General features: G+C 42.9%; 1 protein-coding gene across 1 annotated transcript in view; it reads right to left on the bottom strand.

Moving 5' to 3' along the window:
• Positions 1-21,226, bottom strand: part of ARHGEF19 (Rho guanine nucleotide exchange factor 19) — a 332,662-nt gene that overhangs the window by 102,134 nt on the left and 209,302 nt on the right. The window contains exon 3 of the mRNA XM_069240732.1: positions 14,491-14,844. Coding sequence (XP_069096833.1) covers positions 14,491-14,844 — 354 coding nt within the window. The remainder of the gene's footprint in view (positions 1-14,490; positions 14,845-21,226) is intronic.

Here is a 21,226-nt window from a genome sequence, read left to right as displayed (position 1 = left end):
AGCAACAGAAATTCAAGAGGAGAATGAGAAAGGTAGAAAATACATTAACAGAGGCTAGGTAGGACAGTGTTCAGAGAATCTGGAGAAATGAGGCTCTGCACGGAATTAAGTTGTTTCCAGTGAATACGCAGGACATGGGAAGAAAGGAAGGAAAGAAATGAGACTCTGTGCGGAATTAAATTGTTTCCAGCGAATACGCAGGACATGAGAAGGAAGGAAGGAAAGAAATGAGACTCTGCACGGAATTAAGTTGTTTCCAGAGAATACGCAGGACATGAGAAGGAAGGAAGGAAACCTACTAGAAAGACTAACAGAAGCCTGTCAGAAAGTAGGGAGGTTAGAGCGTCTTCAACAGTGGAGGAGGAATCAGATGATGATGAATTTATTTTACAGTTATTGAGAAATCTTCCACCACCATATGCAGCACCCGAGAGTGATCTGAGCACCAGTGCTGATCCTTCAGCTCCGACACAGGTTAATGGGACAGCGAGTCCGGTGCAGGTTAATACTAGCCTGACACAGAGTACAATGCAGGGTTGTCTTAACGCGCCTACTACACCAGTAGTACAAAATCAGGGACAACCACCACAGGTCCAGAGAATTTACCCTGATGCCAATTATGAAAACAGCTACAAACTTAATGTTGCCTACGGAACAGATTTTTCCAACACCGATGTTGGTTCAGACAGAACAAACTCTGCTTTTACTGCCCCAAGTACACCCTCAAGTTATGCAGAGATACACTCCAGTAACAGGGACACAGTCAGATATGTCTTTAATGATTAATCAGAAAATGGGAAATAGTCTCCCACAGAACTTAAGTACTAGACCAACGCCAGATGCTTATATCTCTATCTATTACCGTTGGTCCAGCCGTACCTTTATTTGCACTGAAGAAACCCAGTGGAAGTGAACAGGGTATCATGACACAGAATGCAAAGAGGGGAGGACATAACAAAAATACTTGAGTGGTTTCTCCTGTGGGACAGACTTTTGACTGATCAAGATCACTGCTAGACCTTAGTACATTCGGAGTACTTCCAGATACTATGATAGGGTCAAACGTTAGCCAGAGCTCAGAACTCGAATGCAGTTGCACAGCAGGCGACACCTGTCCGAGCCAGCAACATCTCGTTGCAAGGTTTAACTGCTCAGCAGTTGACTGAATTGTTACACAAACTGAATACCCCGCAGAGTGCTGCTAAGGGAGAGGAGTGTTCGAACTATGCTAGGCTAAGCATGGAAGCGGGGGAGCTCATTGAGGGAACTATGGGTGTGAACAGGTTAGAATCCTACACGGAAGCAGAGTTGAAATATCTGTGCCCGAAGATTACAAGGGAAGTGAGCAAGGTGCATCAGTAGCTAGCAGACTTGGCAGAGAAGTACGGCATAGAAATAGAGAAAACAAAGCATTTGAAAAGGAGTTACAGATTAGATTTCAAGACTAAAGATTTTGAACACATGAGATCTGCCGGAATGAAGGCACACCTTAGGGAATTACTTCAAAGTGCCCAGACCTGGGGAGCATTAGATAAATGGGAAGGCAGATGGGTAAATAAAAGAGACAAAAGGAAAGGGGATTCTGTGGAGCTGATTGCAAGTGTGAGCAAGGCCAAGATCCAGTGAAGATTTTACCATTGAGAGAGATTCCAGGAGGGAATTTTGTTCATGTCCCTTGCAGCAGAAGTGATATTCTATCATTTACAAATGATTATCCTAAATTGAGGGAGAAGTCAGTAGAGTGGTACCAGCAGACAGATAGGTTTGCAAAACTTGTCAAGTGCATGTGGGAGGACTTGAACACCTTATTAGACATAGTGGTCCCAGCTGATTTGTGGGCAGAGTGTAAAAGGAGTGCAGCTTGGCCAACTAGAGAACCAGAGAGAGATAAAATTACAGGCGTACCGTCTCCCGCGGTAATGAAATATTACTTTAAGGTGACTGAATTTTGCCCAAGAATATTGATTGGCAGAAAATTGGCAGGACAGCTCAGGAAGCAAAGGAGTCGATACATGCGTATTATGAGAGATTGTTACAGGCGTTCAAGCATTACAGTGGTACAGAGACAATTGAGGCAAAGGACATGATTCATTTTGTGTTCAGATTTGTGGAGGATTGAGACCTGAAATTAACCAGATGATTAAGAATCACTTGATTTGTTGGCAAGCCAAGCAGATTGATGAGGTGTTGCAGTATGCAAAATACTGTAACGATGAGATTGAACTGAAGCAGAGAAAGCGGAAAGAAAAGGCAATGGTGATGCAGATTAAAGCTGATCAGACAGGCATGCAAGGGAATTTTCCACAGCAGCTACCACAGCAGCAGCAAGGAAATATTGTGTTTCAGCCCCAGATGAGAGGTGAGGTCGCGGAGGTTATATGAATCGTAGTCCAGACTTGGGTACTGTAGTGGTTCAGAACGATGTGCAGAGAATTTAAAAAACTGTTGCCTTGTCACTCTTGCAGAGCCATCGGACATTGGAAACGGGAGTGTCCGATGTTGGTGCAGGAAGGTATTGTTCAGCAAAACTAATGATGTCAATTCATTCCAGAAGATAAGAGGACCGAGAATGAGAGGTCCTAATCCAAATTTTCAAAATAATGTGAATCAAGTGCAGAATTTTCAACCCATGCAGCAGGTGCAAATGCCATGTGTACAAATGACACAGTTGCAGCCAGTGCAGCAGCAGGTTCCAATGGTACCTAGACAGCAAATTCAAATACTCAAGCTCCAATGGAACAGAAGCACATGATGCTTTCTCAACAGGTCACACGTCAGAAGCTTAACCATAGTAATAAAGTACACCAATTCCTGTTACACAGTGGGAATGGAATAAACAATGATTGGGTGAGCAAAAGTTCAGATGAGGAGCCATGTGCGCTTGCAACCTACTTAGAAGTAGATCAGAGAGGTCCCTATGTGAAGGAAAAAGTCATGGGTCACAGAGTTTCATTCTTGGTTGACACTGGAGCTACACGCTCTACAGTAAGATCAGTTGAAGTCCCAAAGTTGCCCCTTTCAGGCAAAACAGTTAAGATTGTACGGGTAGCGAATCAGTATTTGATTAACCCGATTACAGAACTAATTTGGGTTAAAATTAGCAACTTCCAGGGATTGCACAAATTTGGAGTCTGTGATTCAAGTCCTGTGTCCCTACTGGGAAGAGACTTGCTGTGTAAAAGAAGAAGCTTGATTACTTGTTCAAATGATGGAACTGAGATTCAGATGAATAGCGATGACGAAGATGACCAAGCCCCAGAGATAGAATGTGAGACTACAAATGAGGAATACCCTCTGACTGAATTTTTTGCAGTGTTCACGGTGTAGGATCTTCATCCTGATTTGCAGGGAACGGTTAAGGAGAAGGTGTGAGATCTGACAGGGAAAAGAGATAGATCTGATAATGGGAGTTGAGCCAGTCAAAGTTACTGTAGAGCCAAATGCTATTTTTCCTTAAATTCCCCAGTACCACATGCCACAAGGTGTCCTTATGAAGGTTGCCCAAATAATTGCAGACTTTGTAAAACAAGGGGTTTTGAAGGAAGTATTGAGCAGCCCATGTAATTCACTGATAATGGGTCCGAAAAAGCACTGTGGGAAAGTTCAAATTGTCCAAGATTTGAGAAAAGTAAATGACATTTTGGTCAAATGTTGTCCTGTGGTGCCAAATCCAGCTATGATAGTGTTTCAGATTCCACGTGATGCTGATTGGTTCACTGTCATTGATTTGTTGCAAGCCTTCTTTTCTGTGCCTCTTCATAGGGGCAGCCAATTTCTCTTCTGTTTCAAATGTTTGGACCGAGTTTACTGTTGGTGTTGAATTCCTCAAGGGTTTTCAGAGTCAACTTCCATATTCAATCAGATCTTGAAAAAGAATTTAGAGTCGTTGGAATTGCCTTTCCAATCGACCTTGGTATGGTACATTGATGACTTGCTGATTGCGTCCAAAAGAAGGGACAAATGCAAGTATAACACGATTGCTTTGCTGAACCATTTGGGAAAAAATGGTCATAAAGTGTCCCCACTGAAATTGCAATACTGTCAGAAAGAAGTGAAATACTTGGGTCACCAGATTGAGAAAGTATCAAGAAAGATATCCAGAGAAAGGGTTACAACCGTATTGCAGATGAATCCCCTGACCACAGAGAGAGATGTCAGGATGTTTCTTGGGATGGTAGGCTATTGTCACCAATGGATTCCCAATTTTTCAGTCATTTCAAGACCATTGCAGAAGCTGACTCACAAGGAAGTCACTGATCCCATAGTGTTAGACCAGGCTGGAATGAAAGCTTTTACTGAATTGAGAGAGAGTCTGTGCAAAGCTCCTGCTTTTGGTATGTCTGACTACACGAAACCTTTCACGTTGTTTTGTCATGACCGTGATGCGTGTTCTTTATCTGTCTTGACACAGGTACATGGAGGTGTAAACCGCCCAATAGCATATTTTTCAGCTACTTTGGACCCCGTTGCAGCAGCTTTACCAGGTTGTTTGCGTACAGTTGCAGCGGTTGGACAAAGCCTTACACAGTGTGAAGGCATTGTGATGGGATATCCCTTGACTATAATGGTCCCTCACTCTATTGAGATCCTACTTACAAAGTACCACATGCCACAAGGTGTCCTTATGAAGGTTGCCCAAATAATTGCAGACTTTGTAAAACAAGGGGTTTTGAAGGAAGTATTGAGCAGCCCATGTAATTCACTGATAATGGGTCTGAAAAAGCCCTGTGGGAAAGTTCAAATTGTCCAAGATTTGAGAAAAGTAAATGACATTTTGTTCAAATGTTGTCCCGTGGTGCCAAATCCAGCTGTGATAGTGTTTCAGATTCCACGTGATGCTGATTGGTTCACTGTCATTGATTTGTCGCAAGCCTTCTTTTCTGTGCCTCTTCATAGGGGCAGCCAATTTCTCTTCTGTTTCAAATGTTTGGACCGAGTTTACTGTTGGTGTTGAATTCCTCAAGGGTTTTCAGAGTCAACTTCCATATTCAATCAGATCTTGAAAAAGAATTTAGAGTCGTTGGAATTGCCTTTCCAATCGACCTTGGTATGGTACATTGATGACTTGCTGATTGCGTCCAAAAGAAGGGACAAATGCAAGTATAACACGATTGCTTTGCTGAACCATTTGGGAAAAAATGGTCATAAAGTGTCCCCACTGAAATTGCAATACTGTCGGAAAGAAGTGAAATACTTGGGTCACCAGATTGAGAAAGTATCAAGAAAGATATCCAGAGAAAGGGTTACAACCGTATTGCAGATGAATCCCCTGACCACAGAGAGAGATGTCAGGATGTTTCTTGGGATGGTAGGCTATTGTCACCAATGGATTCCCAATTTTTCAGTCATTTCAAGACCATTGCAGAAGCTGACTCACAAGGAAGTCACTGATCCCATAGTGTTAGACCAGGCTGGAATGAAAGCTTTTACTGAATTGAGAGAGAGTCTGTACAAAGCTCCTGCTTTTGGTATGTCTGACTACACGAAACCTTTCACGTTGTTTTGTCATGACCGTGATGCGTGTTCTTTATCTGTCTTGACACAGGTACATGGAGGTGTAAACCGCCCAATAGCATATTTTTCAGCTACTTTGGACCCCGTTGCAGGGGCTTTACCAGGTTGTTTGCGTACAGTTGCAGCGGTTGGACAAAGCCTTACACAGTGTGAAGGCATTGTGATGGGATATCCCTTGACTATAAAGGTCCCTCACTCTATTGAGATCCTACTTACAAAGTACCACATGCCACAAGGTGTCCTTATGAAGGTTGCCCAAATAATTGCAGACTTTGTAAAACAAGGGGTTTTGAAGGAAGTATTGAGCAGCCCATGTAATTCACTGATAATGGGTCTGAAAAAGCCCTGTGGGAAAGTTCAAATTGTCCAAGATTTGAGAAAAGTAAATGACATTTTGTTCAAATGTTGTCCCGTGGTGCCAAATCCAGCTGTGATAGTGTTTCAGATTCCACGTGATGCTGATTGGTTCACTGTCATTGATTTGTCGCAAGCCTTCTTTTCTGTGCCTCTTCATAGGGGCAGCCAATTTCTCTTCTGTTTCAAATGTTTGGACCGAGTTTACTGTTGGTGTTGAATTCCTCAAGGGTTTTCAGAGTCAACTTCCATATTCAATCAGATCTTGAAAAAGAATTTAGAGTCGTTGGAATTGCCTTTCCAATCGACCTTGGTATGGTACATTGATGACTTGCTGATTGCGTCCAAAAGAAGGGACAAATGCAAGTATAACACGATTGCTTTGCTGAACCATTTGGGAAAAAATGGTCATAAAGTGTCCCCACTGAAATTGCAATACTGTCAGAAAGAAGTGAAATACTTGGGTCACCAGATTGAGAAAGTATCAAGAAAGATATCCAGAGAAAGGGTTACAACCGTATTGCAGATGAATCCCCTGACCACAGAGAGAGATGTCAGGATGTTTCTTGGGATGGTAGGCTATTGTCACCAATGGATTCCCAATTTTTCAGTCATTTCAAGACCATTGCAGAAGCTGACTCACAAGGAAGTCACTGATCCCATAGTGTTAGACCAGGCTGGAATGAAAGCTTTTACTGAATTGAGAGAGAGTCTGTGCAAAGCTCCTGCTTTTGGTATGTCTGACTACACAAAACCTTTCACGTTGTTTTGTCATGACCGTGATGCGTGTTCTTTATCTGTCTTGACACAGGTACATGGAGGTGTAAACCGCCCAATAGCATATTTTTCAGCTACTTTGGACCCCGTTGCAGCAGCTTTACCAGGTTGTTTGCGTACAGTTGCAGCGGTTGGATAAAGCCTTACACAGTGTGAAGGCATTGTGATGGGATATCCCTTGACTATAATGGTCCCTCACTCTATTGAGATCCTACTTACAAAGACGAAAACCCAACTTTTAACAGGTGCAAGATTGACCAGATATGAAGCTAGTATCCTAGGGTCACCAAATGTGTCATTGAAAAGATGTACAGTGCTGAACCCGGCAACCTTACTTCCTAATGAAAATGTTGAAATTGCAAAATTGGAAGATGTTGAGCGTGATTGTCTTGAAGTAACTGACCTGTGCACAAAACCAAGACCTGACATTAGAGACACTCGATTGAAAGAGAATGATCAAATTATCTTTGTTCGTGGTTCTTGTTTAAGAGACAATACAGGGACACTGAGAGCAGGATATACCGTGTGCACAATAACTGGTATCCTGGAAGCTTCTTGGCTTCAAGGAGTGTATTCAAACCAAGTAGCGGAACTGGTAGCCCTTACTAGAGCGTGCCATGTTTCTGCTCAACTGAAGGTTACCCTCCATACGGATAGCCAGTATGGATTTGGAATAGTCTATGATTTTGGCCGGTTGTGGTCACAGAGAGGAGAGGTTTCATGACCCCATCTGGTTCACTAGTGAGAAATGATGAGAGAATCAGAGAACTGCTGCATGCTATCCAAATGCCTGAAAAGATTGCAGTGGTGAAATGCAGCGCACATCTGAAGTCTCAGGACTTTGTGTCATTGAGAAATGGATATGCAGATCAAGTAGCAAGGTTTTGCGCATTGAACTGTATATCGTTCAAAGATAAGTGGGAACTGTTACCCGAAGAAGACGAAACATGTCCAAGTTTTGCATTGAAAATAATTGATACATCGGAGGAATTGAAAATGTTGCAGAATGATGTTGACAGGGAGGGGAAACTATCGTTGAGCTAAATGAAATGTGTACAGCGACAAGAACAATTGTGGGTTTGAGAAGGGAGTCAATTAGTTTTGCCTAATAGTATTTTGTCTCAAATGGCTAGGTATTATCATGGTCAAGCACATGTTGGGAGGGATTCCATGATTCGGTTGTTCAAGCATGATTGGTTAAACCCAAGCTTTAGACAGGTTACAGAAGCAGTTTGCCATTGTTGCATCATTTGCCAGCAAATGAACGTGGGGAAAGGGGCAGTGGTTAATTTAAGTCACATTGGAAGAGCAGGAGGTCCATTCAGCAGAAAGCAGATGGATTTTATTGAGATGACTGTGTGTGGAGGTTTGAGATATGTGTTGGTGATTGTTTGCATTTTCAGTCACTGGATTGAAGCTTGCCCTACACGAAGAAATGCCAGCCTCACAGTACCGAAACTACTGCTTAGGGAACTGATACCACGTTTCGGATCTCTTTAGAATCAGATAGGGGAAGTCACTTCAACAATGAAGTAATTAAATTACTGTGTGCAGAATTGAACATTAAGCAGACGTTGCATTGTAGTTACCGCCCGAAGCATCAGGACTAGTGGAACAGATGAATGGTACCTTGAAGTCAAGGGCTGCAAAGATGTGTGCATCCAGGAATCTGAAATGGCCTGACACACTGCCTTTAGTTCTGATGACAATGAGAAACACTCCCGCCAGGAAGACAGGATTGTCGCCGCATGAGATCCTTATGGGCCGAGCCATAAGGTTTCCAGCGGTGCCTGAAAATGCACTTGTAAACATTAAAGATGATATGGTGTTGGACTACTGCAAAGGACAGGCTGATGTGGTTCGATCTTTCTCTCAGCAGGTGGAAGCCACCACACTGTCACTGATCCATGACCCAGGACACAATCTGAGGGCCGGTGACTGGCTTGTGGTCTGGAAAAACGTGAGGAAAATGCGTTTGGAGCTTCGTTGGAAAGGACCTCTCCAGGTAGTTCTGACAACTACCACAGATGTAAAGTGCGCTAGAGTTCGAAACTGGATCCATGCCAGTAACACAAAGACTCAGACTGATGAAAAAGCAGAGTTGTTGAAAGTACCAACAACAGCAAAACAAGTCACAGGGCTGGAAGGGGATGAGACCTGATCTGAGCCTGTTGAGGACGGTTCAGTGACTGCTATGAGAGACAAAGAAGAAGACCTCCAAGAGGGTGACGGAGAGCCTATCTCAATTGAGGCAGTAGGAGAGCCTAGTCAGAGGAGGGCTCTCACAGAAGCACACGATTTTGAGAGACAAACAGAGCAATTGCCAGAACCCGAGGGGGAAGGAGTTGAGGCAGATCAAAGTCACTGTCATCTGACTCCTCCTGAACAAGCTGAAGGTCCGTCAAGAGAAAACACCACAGAGCAAGGAGAAGTTACAAGTTCAACACTGAAAAGAACATAGACTAAAGGGTCCACTGAAAGGAGATAAGTGGCCGGAATAAGAAGCCAAGAGAAAGGAAGTAGTTGTTGAAACAACAATTGAAGAAGAAGTAGACACAAAAAGGAGAGAAGATCTAAGTGAAGGAGAATTGAATGGCGATCGAAAGTTGAAGAGAAAGAGAATAGCAAATCAAAGGTACGCGGGTCCTGAATGGGTGTATGCAACTACAAGTAAATGGCAGAAATAATTTTTGTCTTTTTGGTTTGATAGAGACATTCGAGGTCGATATTTTGGCACTTGAAGGAAGCTGATGAACTGAACTGTTGAAATAATCTGAGAACATTTTTGAGAAAGAGACTGTTGAAAGTAACCGGAAACCTGATTTTGACAAGCTGCTTACCGATTTTTGACAAGGGATCCTGGAAGAAAGACTGAAAGCTTTAAATAACTTCTGAAAGAAGAATTTGTTTTTGTTTTTTGATTTTTGTTGCTTTTTCTAAATTTCTCTTCAGCTTTCTGAATCTTTACGGATCATGAGTGACATTAGCCAGCAGGGTAGGAAAAATAGATGCTGTAAATATATTAGTATTGGTTTGGCGATTGTATGTGGGATATTGTTTGTGGTATTGATTGTGGGAATGACTGTTCTTGATAAGAGCAAAGCCAACCATACTTCAGTTTTTAAAACAACTACTGTACTAACAGCAATAGAGAAGTTTAGGTTAGATGAGAAGTATTTGCATGAGGTTACTAATGCCCAAGGGGAACTTTCTTCTAATGTCTTCTATCGCTTGTTGAATGAGTATGTTGAGACGATGGATGCAAAGAATTGTTATGTGTGTATGCAGATTCCTTCTTCAGTTGAAGGAGTCACTTATCATAGTTTGTCATTAACGTATGGGATGCGTTGTAGTTTGTTACTAACAAGATTCTATAACTAGGAGTACATCCAGAACTTTACTCAAACTATGATGTTGTGTTTTCGTTTGTCCCTATTATTAGGTATTTGAGTAGAGTAGCTAGGGATAATGGCAAAGTATTAGTTAGGGGTTTCTTTGAACTTACATTGACATTTGGCACAGCTTATGCACAATAAACTGACATGCTTGCTTACACCTTTAGAGAAGAGCTTCTTAGATCACACAGATGACAAGAGAAAGGCATTGAAAGAGAAGTTAGAAAAAGGCTTTGAGAAAAGGACTTAGAAGAATGATTATGCTTATTGTGTAATTAAAACACAAGGGAAATTAGCTCTAGATTTTCAACAAATAGGGAAACTTTGTATATATAGGCCTAAATCATGCACTGACACTTTATTTGTGGGAATGAGTGAATGTAGACATGTGTTTTTGTTTCAGAGTAAATGGACATTTATGTTGAATGGTCAGGATCCAGCTATTCCTGGGATCTGTGGTCCTAATGCTTATAACCGTCTTCCAAGAGGATGGTATGGGACATGTTATTTGGGAATAGTTTTCCCAAAGATTTTTCAAATGGATGACTTAAAGAAGTTTCCAAAAGAGAATGAATTACATCATATGAGACAGAGGAGAGAGTCTCTTTCAGGTATAGTGGGAGATATATTTGGAGCAATGATTCCTTCGGGAGAGTTGTTAAGAATTCAATAAAGATTTGAAAGTTGTCTACTACTGTGGATAACATGCTGACAAATTTTTCAGAAGCCATACTCTTGATAGATACTGAATTAGCTGCTGAAAGAGCTATGACTCTTCAGAATCGCCTTGCTTTAGACATTCTTTTAGCAAAGGATGGCGGAGTTTGGAGAATGTTTAATTCTAGGCATTGTTGTTTATTCATTCCTGATAATATTAAAGAAATTAGAGGCTTACTTACTTACATGACTAATGAAAGTGCTGATTTAAAAGAATTGAAAGAACCAGGTGTTTGGGAGAAAGTTGGTAAGGTTTTGCTTCAGTGGGAAATTGGCTCAGCAACATTGGGAAAGGGATCTTATTGAAAATTATACAGGGGATATTGATTGTCATGGTTTGCCTAATTGGAATATGGAGAATATGTAAATTGTTTAAAAGAATACAATTGAAAAGGTCAAAGAATAATCATAGGAGGGAAGAAAAGAAAAGGGAAAAATTGTTTAGGGAAAATTCGAAAAGGGAACCAAGGTATGAAGCGATTGAAATGACAGAATTTTAGCTGATGCAAATATTTGTGAGTCATAATTTAGAGTGATGACATATTTAGTCAACAGAGGAGGGATTGCTAAAGCAGGTGCTTTAATAAACATATTAATGATTATTCATGTATTCTGAGAAAAGGATTTGCGTGGAAAATGTATTAATATAAAGAAAAAATATTGTACGCATTTGAAAATGTGTCCATGTGAGTGGCCACCGATGTTCACGAAGTATACTTATTAATGGCTTATTAATATTGAAATATGGAGCATTTGTTTGATTAATGGAGTAATATACCATATTGGGGGTTATGCAATTTGTATTAGCTTTATTAATTGTAGGCCTTAACATAGTGGAGGTCTGGCCTAGTTGCACGACCTCATGTGAAGCTGCATTTCTTAAACGTTTAATAAAATGGTTTAACAGAGAATTAAACTGTGATTTTCCACTGTGCTGACCAAATGTGCTCATAGCTAAAAGTCTTTCTCATGAGAACCGCTTGCTAGAAGATGCTGTTCTTGCTAAATGCAACATTATAAGTGTAATGTGTGTAAGACTGTCTTTCTCAAGAGGAGAACAATGAAGATACTGACTGGAGTACAAGCTGCAACAATATTGTACCTGACGAGCTGATTGAAGAGGGCATTACAAGAGGAGCCAATCAGCGACATGTTAACCGAGTATTAGTAGAAATTATAGATTTGAAGTTCTAGTTTTATTGGACAAAGTGTGAACATGCGATCCCTTGAACAAAAGGGACTTGGAAGTAGTTTTAGTAAATCTAACTTAGCCGAACTGCACTGAGAAGAAGTTGCCATTGTGCATTTGCCATTCACCACTCTCCCCATTCTTCTTGAGGGTTTACCTCTATTCTTCCGAACTGCTTAAAGACTTTCTGAACTTTGATGCTGAATCCTGATGCCTTGCTGACCAAACTGATGTCCTGATGACGAAGACTATCTTAGCTTGCCGGTCAATCTGAGGAGAGGTATATTATTACTGATGTGTTTCTTAAGACTGTTTGCTTTTCTTTCTAGGTACCAACCGCACTATTTTGATAGAGCCATAGTTAGATGTTTTCCAAATTTGTGTTTACTAAATTGTTTTGCATGAAGCCCAACATACTGATGCTAACGCGATGTTAGTTAAGGGATCCTTACTAATGAAAGTCTGCTATAGGGAGTAACTTTTTATGTCTTTTCTTTGCTGAATCTAAATGTATGTGATATCGTTGGCGCAACTGTTCTTATTATTAATTTGAACTGTAACTCTAGAATGTGTATGGTTCAAACTTTGATTAGATTACTCTTCTTTCGTCGCTTTGGACAGCCAGTGTTTTTTCTGTATGTTTATCATTTGATGTTGAGATTATCTTACGTGACATTAGCATTGTCAATATAGGGAAATAAATATTCTTTTACTAAAAGGTGTGGTTATTCATGACTGAAAAAGTCATGGTGTGTGACAATTACTGACTGCAATTGATTACTAGTGCTATTGATTGTCACTGATTGTTATTGTTATTGATTATTGATCTACGTGTATTGGAGCTATGGTGGGAACGTCTTAAATGTGAGTCAAAAGGTACATCAACCTTATTTGCGTCCCCGTGTAAGTTTACTTATTAAGGTCAGACGCGCTAACACGCTCCGTTACTAAGAGCAAAACATTGTACTTGATAACACGTTCTCTATTTTTGTAGTGCTTAGCAACCTTCAGGAGAGCAATTGAAAACAGGTTAGAGGGACTACAAAGGCATGCTTTCAAACGAATAACTCTGTTTGGGCACAGTATGCCACACGAACAGGATCAGAATAAAAGAAATTCATAAAATACAGTGCTGACTTTGTCCATACATTTTGCAAGAACACACTGAGAATTATCAGGTAAAAGAGCCGTTACTACTGATCTGCCAAACCAGTACGAAAGTTCACCGGTGAGGAATGACTATTAGGCAGAGAGACAAAAAAGTGTCCTTTATAAGTGGCAATTAAATAACCACTATTTGCTGCATTACGGTACAGACCACCCAAATGTACGCTGCAGGACATAGCTGTCAGGGTACAGAGAGAACTGCATTACTTGTAATAAAAGATAGAAACTAATTTGTACCCATCTGCTACACACGTTTAATGAGCAAGACGTCTATAATAAGGAGACTTTGGCGTTTTTAAGGTTCTATTTATTTTTATTCGACTTTTATAGATGAAGATGTTAGGCCGTGACAGGGCACAAATCAAACATTATTAAAAGAGGCACAAAAAAGCCTGATTCGGTATTAATTACATATATCCAAGTCCCAAAGTAACATTTACAATAAACAGCAGTGGTTTAAGCTGGCGACAAGCTGTCCCAGACTGAAACAGAGACAATTCAGGAATGGTGCCAGACAGACAAGTAATATATGCGCAGAATATACAACATAACTTGCAAGGCTTAACCTGAGTTGATGTGAAATGAATAGAGTAGGCACTGTCGGAGCGCGTAGCCAATCCAAAACCGTTTTGCGTAATCGTTTTACAAAAATAAATCTAAATATGCCTATTGAAATATCTGTGAAATGAGCTGTGATATAATATGGAATTAGAGTACATATATTTATGGATAAATAATAGTGGACTAAAGTAGGAGCCAGTAAAACCCACATGAATAAGACCGTATATTGAGTGGAGGGAGATAAATAATAGATTGTTTGAAAAGGATCAACTCTTAAGAGCAGGAAACCTCAGACATAGTCAGAGGATATGCTCAGCACATTTTCTGATTTCAGTGTCAAACTGGAGGCCATCCAAAGTTTCTTCAGGGTGTTGCATCTGCAGGAAGCAGAGTCAGGCATGTGTCATGCATGTGGGCAGGCGGCAACATCAACTGGAGGCAGAGAAGAGTAAAAAAAAGGAGTGCGGTGTTGCTCCAAGTATTCTGGGGCTTCCAAACACCGCACATTCCCTAGGTTAATCACAACAAAGGAGACAAAAATTCGAAAAATATATATACAGTAAGTAGCATATTCAAATCGATATTCAATGGCTTATCTGGAACTAATGTAAGAATCATGGACTCATTACCTTTCTGAGGTACAGTGCAGAGATAGACTGATCTACAAAGAAATTAAAACATTTATGGATAGGCTTGTGACTATGGAGGGCATGAAGGCACAGGAAGACTCGGTCCTGTGCCATATACACCTTTGAAGGATTGTCCCATTTCAATATAGGTCAGTAAAACCTGCTGTACTAAAGAGATCCCACATACCTTCCTGGCCAGATCCTGTCCTGGAGATGACCTTGGCAGAAAGTGACTTGCCAAGCTTTAAGGAAAAGGTGGCACGGCGTTGGCTGAGCTGTAGCTTACTGATGAGTTCAGAGGCCGAGAACCGTCTACGCTCCTGCTCCGTGGGTTTCCCTGTGGGCACAGGTGACAGTGAAAGTTCCAACATTTCTGGTGCACCCGCTGCCAGCAACTCTGTCTCCTCCAAGGGGAATCGCCTATGGGCACCATCTTGGTGAAGCAAGGTCCCAGAAAAGACGGAATCATCTTCCAGGCGGGATCCAGGGTGTGGGCCGTCTGGGAAAATGGTCTCCGGTGAATACACACGAATCTTCCTCCCTGTATGCAACAAAAAACATTTTAAGTGCACTTTGTTAATCTCAAAAAGTAATGGTCTGGGCTGGTGGGTTTCATTTGATAAGAGTTCATTGAAAGCATACTTAGATCCTGATTTAGAGTGTGGCGGATGAGTTACTCCATCACAAAAGCGACGGATATCCCGTCCACCACATCACAAGTTCCATAGGCTATAGTGGAATTTTTATACTGCAGACGGAATATCCATCATGTTTGTGACGGAGTAACCCTGTCCGCCAAACTCTAAATCAGGCCCTTAGTTAATTTTTTTACAGTTTCATGCAAAACTGAAGTATGGTGTTTGATTAAAATTAAGTTACTGAGCATCAAATGTTTCAACTCATGATTTGTATATATTAACATCATATTACTAAGCATTCATGCAAAAGGTTCCATATTTTTCGCAGAAAAATGTTTTTTACAGGAAGAGTAATAAATGCATGGAATGGCTTCAGGCTCAAGAGGGGGTGGGTAAAGCAGTGTTAAAAAATAAAACAACCAGCCGCAAATCCAATAGTTCTCGCCTATGTGACAGCTATTGGCTTTGGTCGTATGTTTTACCCATGTTGTACACCAGTGTGGCTGCCCTTCAGCATGTCTAAAAGTTAGTGGGGTAGGGTAAGTCGGGGTGGGGTGGTGCAGACTGGGGCAGATTGGAATGGGGTAGACTGGGGTAGAGAGGAGTGGGGTAGACTGGGGTAGAGTGGAGGGGGGCTCCGTGAGGCAGACTTGAGTGGGGTAGGCTGGAGTGGAGTAGATTGGGATAGAGTCTAGTGGGGTTGATTTGGGTAGAGTGGAGTGGGACACAGTGGGGTGGGGTAGAGTACATTAGGGTAGACTGAAGTGTATTGGAGTGGGGTGGACTGAGGTAGATTGGGGTAGAGTGGAGTGGGCTATATTGGGATAGAGCAGTGCAGTTTGGGGCAGGCAGGAGTGGGGTAGATTTGAGTGGGTAGATTGAAGTAGAGTGGAATGGGTTACATTGGGGTACAGTGGAGTGGGATAGATTGTGGGAGAGTGGTGTGTGGTAGAGTGGGGTGAGGTAGATTGTGGTAGAGTGGGGTAGATTGTAGTGGAGTGACGTTAATTGTAGTGGGGTAGATTGGTTTAGACTGCTGTGTGGTAGACTGGAGTGAGGTTGATTGGGGTAAAGGGGAGTGTGGTAGAGTGGAGGGGTAGATTGAGTAGGGGGTGAGGTGGAACTGGGTAGTTTGCAGTGGTTTAGACTGGGGTACAGTGAAGTTGGATGAAGTGGTGTAGACTGGAATGAGGTAGATTGGGGTAAAGTGAAGTGGGATAGATTGGGGAGTGGAATAGATTGGGAAAGGGTGGAATGGGGCAGACTAAGATGGGGTAAACTGAGGTAGAGCACAGTTTGGTAAAGTGGGGTAGATTGTAGTGGAGTGGAGTAGATTAGGGTAGACTATAGTGGAGTAGGGTAGATTGGGATAGACTCGATTGGGGTAGACTGAGGTTGGGTGGAGTGGGGTAAATTGGGGTAGAGTAGATTGGGGTACAATGGAGTGGGGTAGATTGGGGAACAATGGTGTAGTATAAACTGGAGTAGAGTGGAGTGGGGTAGACTGGTAGCTTGGCGCGGGGTAGGTTAGGATAGACTGTATTGGAGTGGGGTAGATTGTAATGGGGTAGGTTGGGGAAGAGTGGAGAGGGAGGACTGGGTAGAATTTAGAGGGGTAGATTAGGATAGGGGGGGAGTGAGGTGGAGCGGGCGGAGAGTGGTAGGGTTGGGTAGATTGGGCTATATTGGGGTGGTGTAGGTTAGGATGAGAGTGGAGTGGGTTAGATTGGGGGACAAGTGAGGTAGATTGAGTGAGATTGGCGTGGTGTAGATTTGGGGTAGAGTGGAGTGTGTTAGGTTGGGGTGTAGTGGGGAGATTCCGGTAGAGATGGTGTGGGGAAGATTGGGGTAGAGATGGGGTGGAGTAGATTGTAGTAAAGTGGAGTGAAGTACGTTGGGGTCGACTGGAGTGCAGTACTACTGCTGGAGTGGGGTTGATTGGAGTAGAGTGAAGTGAGATAGACTGGGGTACAGCTAAGTGGGATATATTGAGGTGGAGTGTGGGATATATTGAGGTGGAGTGGAGCGAGGTAGATTGGAGTAGAGTAGAGTGGGGTAGATTGGGGTAGAGTGCAATGGGGTACAGCAGGATAGATTTGGTAGAATGTAGTGGTGTAGATTGGGGTAGATTGGAGTGGGATAGACTGGAGTGGAGTGGGGTAGATTGGAGTATGGTATATTGGGGTAGATTGGGGTGCGATAGATTGGGATGGGGTAGAGTGGGGTAGATTGTGGTAGAGCTGAGTGGGGTAGATTGTGGTAGAGCTGAGTGGGGTAGACTGGAGTTTGGTAGAGTGGGGTAGCATAGGGTGGAGTAGATTGGAGTAGAGTGGGTAGATTGGGGTGAGGTAGATTGGGGTGAAGTTGAGTGGATTAGATTGGGATAGGGTGGAGTAGATTGGATAAGAGTGGTGTAGAGTGGGGAAGAGATGGAGTGCAGTAGGTTGGGGTAGAGATGGAGTGGAGTAGAATGGGGAGAGTGGAGTTGGGTACAATGGGGTGGAGAGGAGTAGAGCACATTGGAGTGGAGTGTGGTAGAATGCAGTGGGGTAGAGTGGAGTGGGGTAGATTGGAGTAGAGTGGAGTGGGGCAGACGGGGGTAGAGTGGAGTGGATAGAGGGGAGATGGCTAGATTGGAGTAGCATGGGGTAGATTGGGGTAGAGTGGAGTTGACTGGGTTGGGGTATTGCTGGTTAGATTTGGGGTAAATTGTAGTGTAACTGAGTGGGGTAGATTGGAGGGGAGTAGGGTAGACGGGAGTGGAATGAGGCAGATTGGATTTGGATCAATTGGGGTAGAGTTGTGTAGACTGGAGTGGGACAGAGTTGGGCAGATTGGAGTGGAGTGGAGTGGTAAGATTGTGGTAGATCTGAGTAGGGTAGATTATGGTAGAGTGAAGTGGGGCAGAGAGCGGAGTGGGGTACATTGAGGTACAGTGGGGTAGAGTGGGTTGGGATAGGTGGAGGTAGCCAGTGATGTGGTTGACTGGGGTAGAGTGGAATGGGTTAGATTAGGGTAGAGTGGAGTGGTGTAGATTGTAGTGAAGTGGGGTACAGTGGAGTGGGGTAAATTGGGATAGCAATAATTGAGTTAGAGTGGGGTCTAGTAGGGTAGAGTGAGGTGGAGTAGTCTGGAGAAGAAGGATAGGGAAACAGTGGGGTTGCGAGGAGTACACTGGAGGGGGGAGAGTGGGGTAGAGTCAAGGAGTAGATTAGGGTGGACTGACTGGAGTGGCACAGATTGGGGTTGAGTGGAGTGGGGGAGACTGTGGATGAGTGGAACATGGTAGATGCAGGTGGGGCGGAGTAGACTGGAGTAGGGATGACTGGGGTAAAGTGGAGTGGGAAAGATCAGGGTAGAGTGGAGTGGTGTAGAGTAAGGTTGGCTGGGGTGGGGTGGATTGGGGTAGAGTGGAGTTGGGTACAGCTGGGTAGATTTTGGTATATTGTAGTAGAAGTGAGTGGGGTAGATTGGAGTGGGTAGAGTGGGGTGGATTGAAGGAAGTAGATTAGGGTGGAGTGGATTGGAGTGGGGTGGATTAGAGTGGCAAAGATTGTGGTAGAGTGGAGTACGATAGACAGGGGTAGAGTTGGGTGTGGTAGGGTGGGATAGAGCAGGGTGTGGCAGACGTTCATGGGGTAGATTGGGGTACAGATGGAGTGGGGGAGATTGGAGGAGACTGGAGTGAGGTATACTGGGGTACAGTGGAGTGGGGTACATCTGGGTGGAGTGAAGTAGATCTGAGTGGGGAAGATTGGGGTAGAGTGAAGTAGGGTAAAATGGGGTAGATTTGAGTGGTGTATATTGGGACAGAGTTGAGTGTGGTAGATTGGAGAAGAGTGGGGTGGATTGGAGTGGAGTGGAGAGGGGTAGATTGAAGTAGCATAGGGCAGTGTAGATTGGGGTAGAGTGGAATGGGGCAGAGTAGGGTTGGGTGGGGTAGTTTGGGGTACAGTGGAGTGGAGTAGGGCAGGGTAGATTTGGTAAATTGTAGTAGATTGTAGTGGGGTAGACTGAAGAGGGGTAGTATGTATTGGGGTAGATTGCAGTGGGACAGAGTGGGGTAGATTACAGTGGAATAGGTTATATTATGGTAGAGTTTAGTGCAGTAGATTGTGGTGGAGTGGGCTAGTTTGGGGTAGAGTGGAGTGGGGTAGAATATTTCAGACTGTAGTGGAGTCAAGTGGGGTAGAATGGAGTGGAATAAATTGGGTAAGAGGCGAGTGAGTTAGAGTGGGGTCTAGTGGACTACCGTGAAGTAGGGTAGAGTGGGTTAGAGGGGTGGGATCTAATGGGGTAGATTGGAGTGTGTAGAAGGGGTAGATTGGCGAGGGATATATTTAGGGTGGAGTAGATTGGAATGGGGTAGACTGGAGAGGTGTAGATCGGGGTACAGTGCAGTGGGTTATAGTGGGGTAGATTGGGGGTTAGAGTAGGCTGAGGCAGATTGCCATGGGGTAGATTGGCGTGGGGTAGCATGAGGGTAGGTGGGGTAGATTAAGGTAGAGTGGAGTGGGTAAATTGGGGTAGGGTAAAGTGGGGGAGGGTATGGATATAGTCTATCATGAGGGGTAGGCATACAAATATAATTATAAGGGAATATTAAAGTGTTCACAGCTTGCTCACTCTTGCTTTAAAAAAAATATTATGGAAGGAGCAAAAGGTAGGGCGATTGGGAGGGGGGAGAAATAGTACCATCACATAGGGAGCAGCGGACTGGCACTGATTAAGTTTAATTAATCTGTGCTTGGCCCCTTAGGTGAGCTCCAGCTTTTTTTGTAAACAACAGCGTTGTGTCTCATGCATGCACTCGCAGGCTCGGCCCTAAAAAAGGACTGGGTCAGAAACAGGGATATTAAAGAAGCAAGACAGGAACAATGAGGTTCTAGAACTTGAAGGAGGGAGTACGCATGCAAGTTGGGCACACTGAAAGGGCCAGACAGGCCTTATGTGTGTCCATACTTCATGTCTGTACTTTCTATCAATCAGGTTAGATTTTGTAGACAGTATCTGTTGTCATATTCTAAATCCATATTTTCTATGTGAAAGAGAGAGTACGCATGCAAGTTGGGCACACTGAAAGGGCCAGACAGGCCTTATGTGTGTCCATACTTCATGTCTGTACTTTCTATCAATCAGGTTAGATTTTGTAGACAGTATCTGTTGTCATATTCTAAATCCATATTTTCTACCCACCATCTTTACTTTAGTGGCCCTAGCTGCCCTTATCTACATTCACTTTAAAAAACTGGCAGATAATTAAATATGTTCAAGGCACTAAGGGCCAGATGTAGGTAGGGTTCCTTTTGCGAGTTGCAAATTGCGAGTCCCAGCGATTCGCAATTTGCAACTCGCAAAAGGAAAGGCAGAAAGGTGTCTCAGACACCTTCTGCGACTCGCTATGGGGTCGCAAAGAACCACCTCATAAATATTTATGAGGTGGGTCGCAGTTTGCGACCCCATAGCGAGTCTAGGCACTCACGGGGATGGTGGCCTGCTGGAGACAGCAGACCACCATATCCGTGACTGCTTTGAAATAAAGCAGTTTTTTTTTTCTCTTTGCAGCACGTTTTCCTTAAAGGAAAACGAGCTGCAAATAGAAAAAAATACCGAAACCTTTTTGTTTCGTTTTTTTTGAAAAAATAATTTTGTGAGCATTCCCAAAGGGAACATGGAAGCTGGAAGCAGGGCCCTTTTGCTCAACAGAATGCATTAGCAATTACCACAAAGAAGAGTGCTATGAGTGGAGTCAGAAGGATGACATTCACATCGTAAGTGGTGAACTTAAAAACTAAACAGGCAAATATGTAATATCAGAAACTATAAAAAAAACTGGCATTCTTGCTGCATCTTTAAGAAAGTATGTACATGCACAAGCCTTTGCTTTGTGAACAGATATCGCTGTATATTTCACAAGTTATCGGCCTGCAAAGTAAAATAAATGAACACACAATAGCGAATAACACTGTCTTTACAATAGGATATGGTACGCTCGCCCTAAACAAAAAATGCAAGAAACCAGCTATTAAAATGTAGTGGTGTCACTTAACGTCAAAGAACGCACATTTAATCGCAATTACAAACTACATCTCATGTTGCATCTACAGTCTAACAAACATACTGCTTGATTTCCAATAACCAATACCTAATGAAAACAGTACCAACCCATGAAAAGCAATGTCCTGATGGATCGTCCATCCCAGCAATCACAAACCATGAAATTAACAAGATTGTCCAAGCACAAACACGTCTGGTACAAGATAGAATCAACTACAGAGACACATG

Source organism: Pleurodeles waltl, chromosome 6 (genome assembly GCF_031143425.1).
Source record: "Pleurodeles waltl isolate 20211129_DDA chromosome 6, aPleWal1.hap1.20221129, whole genome shotgun sequence".
NCBI lineage: Eukaryota > Metazoa > Chordata > Amphibia > Caudata > Salamandridae > Pleurodeles > Pleurodeles waltl.
This window is presented reverse-complemented; position numbering and strand designations above follow the sequence as displayed.